The 10,702-nt window shown below is 40.7% G+C and overlaps 1 protein-coding gene across 1 annotated transcript; it reads right to left on the bottom strand.

The window, feature by feature from the left end:
* Window positions 1-8,883: 8,883 nt before the first annotated feature.
* Window positions 8,884-9,712, bottom strand: LOC108696436 (putative claudin-24). Its single transcript, XM_018225802.2, has one exon. It carries the CDS (start codon window positions 9,565-9,567, stop codon window positions 8,884-8,886), a length of 684 nt encoding a protein of 227 aa, XP_018081291.1. The 5' UTR covers window positions 9,568-9,712.
* Between the last annotated feature and the right edge of the window lie 990 nt (window positions 9,713-10,702).

Raw genomic sequence — 10,702 nt, 5'->3', positions numbered from 1 at the left:
GCTCTAGCTAAAGATACACAGCAGGTATATGACCAAAAGTATCCTGATACTGTCTCAAATGACATGTCCTCTGTTGGAATGCTCACTGCAGAGTTTCACACCTCTGGAAGCAGCATGACCACAAGAACTATGGGCACATTTACTGAAGGGCAAAGTGGCCATCGCTTAGACCTAGCGAACTGATAAGATGAAACTACATCCTCCTCAATCTTATGTCAGTGAAATCATATCATGTATGCCGAAGAGTAATAAAAATGAAAAAAAACAAAAACCGCTGGTGTCTTTAAATATTTTAAAGTGGTTTTGTATTTAAAAGTCGTAACTGTTAAAATTGTACCCATTTTTTAGGGTGGGCTCATGTCTAGGACAATAGTTGATCTCTTTTGCCTTTATTTTTCTTCCTTGGAAATTTGTAATAATAAGTGGCCACGTCAAGCATTTGCACCAACAACTAATAAAGACGTCTATATTGCCTTTACCTGGGATCAAGATACCCAAACCACAAGATGGAGGTTGTCCCTCAAGTGGGTGCAGCATAAATATGTGTCAGAACATCTCCCCCCCCTGCCTATTGTCTTAATGGGACACAAATACAGACACAATGCAGGCTAATGTTGTTTGGGACACAGGGAAAGCTTATACCAGGGGCGTGTACATATCCCTAATCAAAGGTGGTCTAATGATGAGTCCTTACTACAAGCACAGTACAAGTCTGTGCAAGCTGAGAATGTGCTGATGGAGGAGAACAGTGATTCCAATACACATAGGCTCAATAAGTGCCATAGAGATGACAACTTTATGGGGCAAATTTACTAAAGGGCGAAGTGGCTAACGCTAGCGAAAATTCGCCAACGTGACGTCATTTTGCCACTTCGCAAATGTACTAACGGTGACTGGAGTAAATACTCTAGCGCTACTTCACACCCTTATGCCAGGCGAAGTTGCGCTATGGCGAAGGGATGTAACTACGCTAAAACGTGAACGTTACCTCTTGCGCCAGACTTTACTTCACCATCTCAGACCAGGCGAAGTGCAATATACTAGATAGGGATGGTTCAAAAAAAGTTGAAATTTTTTCTAAGTCCCAAAAAACGCTGGCGTCTTTTACTTTTTATAGGGTGATAGGCTGAAAAATATCGAAAAAAATTTTTGGGGTACCCTCCTTCCCCCCTACATTTGATAACATATGGCACCTAAATTATACTGTGGGCACATGTGTAGGGCATTAGAATACATTTATTAAGGTTCCCTGGACTTGTGTAGTGTAACGTGTTTGCTACTGCATATACAGCCATTGTACTTTAACTGCACACCGTATGCAAATTTGCCTTCACTGGCGTAACTTCGAACCGCTGATTGTAATATCGCTAGCACAAGTTCGCAAACGATCGGTAACTTGTGCGCAACTTCGGATCTTCGTGAATTTGCGCAGCCCTGGCGAATCTACGCCTGGCGAAGTGCGGCGAAGACAATGCTGGCGCAACTTCGGAGGTAAGTAAATTTGCCCCTAAGTATACAGAAAAATATACCCAAGCTGAGCTATACAGGGCTGCCCACTGGTATGATAAGGGTGACAAGAATAGCAAACTACTTGCCATGTTAGCCAGGGGTGAAACACCCTACTGGGCCCTCAAGGAGTAACAACTGAAAGATGGCTCCACGACCAATGCTAAGACAGAAATGGTTAACCGTTTTGCACGATACTTTCAGTCCCTATACAATTTTCAAGCAGACCAGATACCCGCTGGTATGCGAGCCTTCACAGACACTATAGATACCCCAACCTTTACGGAAACTGAGGCTACAGAGCTCAATAGGGATTAGGGATGTCGCGGACTGTTCGCCCGCGAACTAATACGCACGAACATCGGCTGTTCGCGTCCGCCGAATGTTCGCGAACGTCGCGCGACGTTCGCCATTTTGGGTTCGCCTTAGCTGGCGCTTATTTTTGACCTCTCACCCCAGACCAGCAGATACATGGCAGCCAATCAGGAAGCTCTCCCTCCTGGACCACCCCCACACTCCCTGGACCACTCCCCTTCCATATATAAACTGAAGCCCTGCAGCGTTTTTTCATTCTGCCTGTGTGTGCTTGGAAGAGCTAGTGTAGGGAGAGAGCTGTTTAGTGATTTGAGGGACAGTTGATAGTAACTTTGCTGGCTAGTAATCTACTTGATACTGCTCTGTATTGTAGGGACAGAACTCTGCAGGGATTTGAGGGACATTTTAGGTTAATTAGCTTTGCTGGCTAGTAATCTACCTTCTACTGCAGTGCTCTGTATGTAGCTGCTGTGGGCAGCTGTCCTGCTGCTGATCTCTCATCTGCTGACTGCTGCCTGTAACCCAATAGTCCTTGTAAGGACTGCTTTTATTTTCTTTTCTGTTTTTTTACTTTGCTACTGTAAGAGCCCAGTGCTATTATTCTAGCTGTGTTGGGGAGTGGGACTGGTGTGCTGCTCCTCCGAGTAGTTCACCACCACCAGCACCAACCAGAGTCAAAATTGTTACAAAGCATCTTATTTGCACCTGTTAGCTGTTCTGAGCTCTCTGCCAAAAGCTAATTAAGTTAGAAACTGTTTTTTTTCTGGCTGTTCAGTGCAGAGAAAAGAGGGACTTTCCAGTACAAAAGAGGGACAGGGGGTTGAGTGGTCAAAAGAGGGACAGTTGGGAGGTATGCAAGTGCCACCTAGCTGTGTGAGCTTTTTCACATTCTGTCTAAATAACAATAATAATTCAGTGTCCGTAAACATCACCTGAGTGATGTTTTTACAGCAGCAATAATATATTCCGTATCCACTACTGTATACGTTGCCCTTGCAGGCATTGTTTGCCCAGTCTTTAACCAAGTGCCACCTAGCTGTGTGAGCTTTTTCACATTCCGTGTCCAGAAACATCACCTGAGTGACGTAGTGTGATTTCTGCCCTTTACAGCACAAAACGCAGCGCTGTGTCAACAATGTATTTTTCAGATACATTTTTGCCCTTGATCCCCCTCTGGCATGCCACTGTCCAGGTCGTTGTACCCTTTAAACAACTTTAAAATCATTTTTCTGGCCAGAAATGTCTTTTCTAGCTTTTAAAATTCGCCTTCCCATTGAAGTCTATGGGGTTCGTGACGTTCGCGAACCATTCACATTTTTGACGCAAGTTCGCGAATATGTTCGCGAACATTTTTTCCGCCGTTCGCTACATCCCTAATAGGGATATCTTTGCCCTTGCTATTGAACCATTAGTCATTAAGAGGACAGAGAAATTGAGGGGCTCCACTTAGGAGATTTGGAGGAGAAAGTATCATAATATGCCGATGATATGCTCTTATATTTGGCAGATTCCAAAGTTACGGTTGCTAACACAAATCTTTAATCTTTCAAATAGATGTTCCCCCACCAAACAGCCCACGTATTATTGCACAACTAAATGCGGTATCTGAATTTAGATACTTAGGGATACAAACTCACAAGAACCTGGACATGTATGAAAGACTGAACTTCCCCCCAGTTCTTACCTGACTACGAGAAAGACTGCTGGTCTGGCAAAATCTTCCCTTATCAGTCCCCGGGAAAGTTAATCTGCTGAAAATGTTTTTTTCTACCCAAATTCCTATATGTGTTCCATAATGCACCCAGAGCACATCCCCGAACCTGGTTCAAAACCCTTGACTCAATTATAAGGGGCTTTATATGGCCAGGTGAACAACCCAGATTGGCCCTACAGACGCTTCAAGCCCCACTAACGGGGGGTTGGCTGGCCCTGCTTAACTTTGAGAAATACTTTCTGGCCAGCCAGCTGGTCCCACAATTAGACATCCAAACGCATGTAGTTGAAGCCAATATTGTAGGCTCTCTAGAGGCCCTGTAGGGGTATCTCCCCATCATACAGAACGACACCCATTAGAACAATATTGGAAACCTTTCAGGTGGCACTCAGAATTACCCAGAATAAACAGCAGTTTATCAAAATGGTCCCCTCTTTAGGGCAATAAACTTTTCCCACACTTTACTTCGGAGCCAGATATTGCTAGATAGACAGCTGCAGGAGTCAAAACGTTAGGAGACATTACAGCTAATGGGGACTGTAAACAATTCAATGCACTCCAAAATGAATTCCAACTCCCAGCAAATATGTTATTTAGGTACCTTTAGTTAAAACATGCCTTCTCAATTCCCTCTAAGACCACTAGGGGTCACAGATACCGCCCTGGAAGTATATCTCCACCGACCAGATTTGGCAAAAGTGCTAACCTACATGTACATCATATTGATGCAATCGAACAGAACCCAACTGAATAAAGTCAAACAACACTGGTGTGAAGATATCTCAAACCTAGAGGAAGAGATGTGGAAAGATGCCCTAGCTTTAGTGCCCCAACTCACTATCTCTAGTAGGGACAGGTACATACAAACCAAATTCCTTAATAGAGTATACCTCACTCCACAACGATTAGCCAGGATTCATCCTGGAGTTTCAGACCAGTGTTCCAAGTGCCTCAATGCTGCTGGTACATTCTTCCATGTTTTCTGGGAATGCCCAATAATCCAGGGTTTTTGGTGAGAGGTCCTTACGTATGCTGAAACTACCTTAGCGCTCCCCAATATCATGTCACCCAGCCTCCGTCTTCTGGGTATGACGGAAACATTACAACTGAGACCCCATGTCAAACTGTGTTACTTACAATTGTTTTATTATGCAAAAAAGGCAATACTGCTACACTGGAAATCCATGGGGCCACTTGCATTGAATTTTTGGAAAAAACTTATCAATGACTCCTTACCCAAGCAGAAGTAGGTATACCAGGCTTGCGGATGCTCTGGTAAATTTGAAGCCATCTGGGGAACATGGTAATGCATTGCCTTAGCAGTATCCCAAGAAACAGTAAGAAAAGCATGGCGGATGCAGTAGAAATATATGTGTATTGTAATCAGCTTGGTAACCTCCCCAACTCGCCTCTCTTCTCTTTTTTCTCTTCTCTCACTCTATCCTTTCCCTTCTTTCTGTCCCTCTCTTAACCAAGGGGGCTTCCCCTCTGTATTGTTGTTTAAATTTGGAACTCTAAAAAAAAACTTACAAAAAAAAAAGATACAAATGACCTATATGTACCCGCCCTATTCAAATTGACCTAAGTGTAAGTGTACTAATGATGTTTCCCTAGGCAAAAACGAATGTTAGCAAAAGTTCGCTGACGAATTAACGGTAGCGAAACTTCACCAGCGTTCGCCAGCCGAGACACAATATCGCATTTTAGTAAATTAGAAGTGGTAGCAAATTAATGGCTGGCAAATGGTGCAAAGTGTGGTGAATTTGCCCATATGTGTCTGGAGTGTGCTGGGTTTTATAGGTGATCAGATACAACCAAACCCATCATTGCCATACATAATGCCAAGAGCAGTCTTGAGTAATATAACAGTCACCACCTTTGCACTTTGGATACTGCAGCGAATACATGCCCACTGTAGTGATAAATGTCATTTTGCCATCTGCCAGATGGAAAACAGTGCTAGAAGATGCACTGACATAGTTGCTCTTCTATTGTACTTGTACTTGTATATTTTACTTAGCCTTGGTGTGCTCTCACAACCCTCTATGCCCCATACACACCCCTGATTCCTTAAAAACATTCCAGTAAGCCCTGTCCATTTGGGGGTTCATGATTCTGGATTGTCCCCCAGAAATCAGAACAATTGTTTGAGTATAATTTTCCCATTTTTTTCTAGTAGCAATTGTTGCCAACTCTCTGATTGGTATATCAGTTGATACAATACTCAGCCTTCCTCTTACATGCTAACTGGTCACAAGTTATCACCTTCCTTCGGCTCACCTGCTGTGCTTTTATGCCTTTAGAGTGGGGTTCCCAGAGTTTTTTACCTGTGAGTCACTTCAAATATAAAAAAAGTTGGAAAGCAACACAAGCATGAAAATGGTTACAGGGGGTACCAAATAAGGACTGTGGTTGGCTATTTGATTGCCCCTATGTGACCTGGCAGCCTACAGGAGGTCCTGTTTGACAATACACCTATGCAAGGCTTTATACAACCAAAACTTGCCTCAAAGCCAGGAATTCAAAAATAAGCACCCGCTTTGGGGCCACTTGGAGCAACATCCAAGGGTTGGTGAGCAACATGTTGCTTATATGCCTTAGAGAGAGTGAGTAGGGGGCCTAGATGACAGGGTGTTTCATTATATCATTATATTGTAGGAAAGGGTCTTCATAACAAGAAAAACTCTCTTGGTATTCTCATAGACTGTACAGAAAGATACCATACATATAAGCTAATATAGGAACTAATGTGTACTAAGCACACTGGCTAGTGAAATGCTGATGGTAACGTGGTCCTTTAAATTCATTAAATGCCTGATTCATTTACCATTAAATGGTATCCTGAATAAAGTTTCCAGCTTTTCAGAAGTATGTTATTCTATTCGATCTGCTGTCTGTTTTCAAGGTAAAGCCTTTTCTTTTCTTGAGTTTTTTGATGCTTCCTCCAGGGCAGCCTCTTTAAAGACATCACTGGCTGATATAATGATATTATTTGGTGCCTAGCAGTAATCAACACTTTGTTTGTGCTTCTTTTGTAATTGTCATTGGCAGATGAGGATAACATTGCCCCAAGCAAACATTTTTCCAGGTATCAAAAGAACACTACAGGGAATAACTAAACATGACTTACAATGTAACATAGGAACATATTGGCTGAAGCTGAAAAAAGACGCATCAATATTAGTACGGGTACAGGACTTGTTATTCAGATTAGTAGGGACCTGGGGTTTTCTGGATAAGGGATCTTTCGGTAAAACTGGATCTCCATACCTTAAGTCTACTAAAAACATTGAAACATTAACTAAACACAATAGGTGTGTTTTGCCTCCAATAGAGATTAATTATATCTTAGTTTGGATCAAGTACAAGGTACTGTTTTATTATTATTACAGAGAACATAGAAATCATTTTTAAAAATGTTAAATAGTTGATTAAAATGGAGCCCTAAATCAGATCTTTCTGGATAACAAATCCCATACCTGTAGTAGCCGTTTTAGTCCACATTAAATCAATGTTAAAGAACAAAGAAAGGCTAATTCACAGGGTTGTGCCAAAATGTTAGTCACCCCCTGTGAATGAAATTGTTCGTTTTTTTTCCCCAGGTTTCTGCTCCTTTTCTGAAACACAAATGCCACGACGTGGGAAAAACCGAACTGAGCACCAGATCACCATTTCACTTACCTGCCAGACCTTTCTGCGTCCATTAAACTTACAGTTTAGTCATTCAATCTGGTCACGTTTTGTTCCATTGTAATTAAAGTGGGTATGAACATTTCCAGCAACATGAACGAATGTGACACAATTAGCAAATAAGAGGCAACACATTTCTCTTTAAAATAACTTTTATTATTCCATCTTTAGTAATCATGTGCTTTAGAATTAATTTAAAAATGGGCTAGACTAAAACTATTCTAATGACAGCACATCTAACAATAACACTTAAAATAGGTGGGCTAATTTGCTAGCATATGTGCTAAAGGGCATCAGGGCAGTAACAGATAGCAACCAATCAGCAACAAGATCTGATTTTTTAATTCAAGATAGAAAATTAAATCAAAGGTCTGATAGGGTGCTGTGGGTAACTGCTGAATCCAGCAATACAGGAAAAAATACCGCTGTAGCACCTCTTTGTTGCAAAAAGTGAAAACTTTAATTTATTAGGTCAAACAACCACAAAGAGGTGCTGCAGCGTTTTTTTTTCCTGTAAGTCTATGCAAACCCCTGGACTGGTTTGCACCCAACCTGCAAGGTTAAATAAAGTGGTTGAAGCACACACAATATTGACTACTCTATGTACTGAATCCAGTATCCGGCTCCAGACTCACACTTTTTGTAGGAATAGGCCAAATCCTTGGTGTGTTCAGCCAAATCAAATCAGAATGCACAAAGTCATGTGACTTTAAAGTATTGGGTGGCTGAAGATGACAAATTTTCTGGGACATTTTGCTGAAATCTGAATATATGAATTAGGGTTTGTATTCAGTTCAATATTCTGCTGAATCTTTGTGTAAGGTTTATCCAAAATTGTTGAAACTGCACAGGTGCAATTTACCACTAAAATTAGTTAATCTACCCAAAAACCAAGTAAAGTCCAAAAAGGAGGAATATAAAATGCAGAGATCATTGCCTGTTACAGTTAACATTTGTTCACTTTTGTTAAAAAAAAATCAGGTCTATTCATGGTATATAAAGTATAAATGAGTCACAGGGCCTCATTTACAAAGGCCATGGGCACAAGCACTAGAGCACTAAGTGGCGAAAAATCACAGATTTAAATTTCCTCCGTAATGTCAAATATCCACCTCACTAACAAACTAATACAGAAATACTAATGGCTCATAAATAACATTTATGCGTAAAACAGGTATAATTCATTTATTCCTAAAATCCACTTGCATCCTCGGGTGGTATTATATGGCCAATGTGCTGTTGATTTTATCTGTGCAATATTAAGGGAATTTGATGCTAAATATTCAATTTTCCCTGCTCTGCTCTTTGCCTGAACATAAAACATTCTAACCCTAACAAAAAAAAGAGCAAGGAACATTAATATACTTTTAATAACTAACTCTATTTGCCACCTTTCAATACCTACTTCAAGTAGAACAAAAGAAATATCCTGTCCCCGTTCCATGAAATAATATGTAATCTAATCTAGAGCCATTATTGTAAACTTCAGTAACTTTCAATAAAATGAATGAACAAGATGAAAATGTCTTCCCTGCCCCAAGCTTGAGCTTGATATATACCCAGAGAGGAATTTCAGTTCCGACCACCAAAGATGTTGCCGCTGCAAGTCCAACTCCAAGTTAGCTTCTAAAACAAGTTTCTGGTCATCTCTAAAGCTGTCAGACTGTCAGATCTGGATGCCTAAGTGCTGTAAGTGCAAGTTGATCTGGATACCTGAGTGATGTATGTGCAAGCGGATACTGTTCTCCTGAGGTTTTGTTGAGAGCAAAGGTGGGCTTGGTTGCAATCATCATGGAGCACAGCAGCAATGAGCCACCCAGCAGAAGAAAGAAAGCTCCAAACCAGCCCATGAACACAGCATCCCCAAATTCCCACCTAGGCACAATATCTGGAATGGACTCATCCCAAAATTCCTGGACTGTATTGTAAGCTATCCAGGATACAGGAACCAATAAAGTGATGCCTGAGACCAACAGAAGTGTTCCTCCACAGATGGACAGTTTCTTCTTTATTTCTTCTTCGAACTTTAAGCAGTCTATGCCAAAGCTAGACATGATGAGACCAGTGACTCCAAAGCCATCGGCAAGAAACATTAAAATCCTTGATATCCTGAGATCATAAGGCATTGCCAAAAAAGAATCATAATATTTGCACTGCATCCCTCCTTCTTCCTGCACTACGCATATCTGCCACAATCCCATGTTCCAGGTCTCCATCTCATTAAGATCTAAGTTCAGCAATTTCCATAGTGGAACATAGGTGCTTACACAGGTCAGAACACATCCCACCACTGAGAAAAGCATTGCTCCATATTGCAGTTTTAGCTTCCATGTCACAGTCATAGTGGACAGAAGCAACCTGGAGAATAGTGGTAGAGTTCCCAAGTGAGTGGCTCGTGCACAAGCTGATGGGCTCTGTTGATTCTAATACTTGGTGGTGCTTATTATAAGCTATTGGCAAACACTCCTTTAAGGGCTGTGAGATCTGTGTTTGTATTGAATGAATGGATTATTCAGTTTCAGTTTCTGGAATACAGCCAATAGCCTATTATGTCAGATTCTGTGCAGAAAGGGCGTATGTAGTAACCATGCCAAAAAGAAGCATTGGGTGGGTATTAAGAAAGATCAGTTACACTGCTGTAGCTATTTTTAAACTGAACTGCAAAATATATACAATATATGAATACATATATCAGATGATAAATATGTTATACATGTAAACGTTCACAAATAATTTCCTACAACAGATACAGATTCCGAAAATACTGAAATCTATAGATTATTTATAATACAAGATACATTTGACACACATATACAGATGCAGCCACTTTGGTTTGTCTGTTTGACACAGAATAACTAAACACAGATATCCCATTTATCTCATTTAACACAGAAAACTGTGTCACAACATCCCATCTAATTAAAGCATTCACCATTGTGAACAATGGTGCTTTGGTATGCTAATGAAAAGGTTAAATGCATTAAATGAGTTAAGATAACTTTAGATAACACAGTTTCTTCAATTAACTCTGAGTCATGACGCATTTAACTCACAAATCCAAGTGGCTTCATCTGTATTTGACTGTTTTCCAAGATGAAAATGTTTCATTTTCTGGTTACTTTTCAAAATACCCAGTCCAGAGCACTCAGAAAATACAGTTTATAGCCCTTTCGCTCCGATATATTAACACGTTTGCTATATAAAGAACAATTCTATTGCACATACATTTTAGGAAATTCAAGTTTCATACACTAGTGGAACAACCCACACAAACAAAAAATGACAGCAAACGATAATATACACTTTTTTGTTCTTAAAGTGTGGGGGTCGTCTCCTGGAAATCTGGTCTGTAAAAATTATTTTTGATTTAAAATAGGCTTAGCAATGTGCGGCCAGGGACTACTGCACTTTAGTGAATGAAAACCTGCTGATTTGTTGTCCCTGAAGCCAAAGGTAAAGCTCAAACACTTGGGGCAG

The sequence above is a fragment of the Xenopus laevis genome, chromosome 1L (assembly GCF_017654675.1).
Source record: "Xenopus laevis strain J_2021 chromosome 1L, Xenopus_laevis_v10.1, whole genome shotgun sequence".
Taxonomy (NCBI): Eukaryota; Metazoa; Chordata; class Amphibia; order Anura; family Pipidae; genus Xenopus; species Xenopus laevis.
This window is presented reverse-complemented; position numbering and strand designations above follow the sequence as displayed.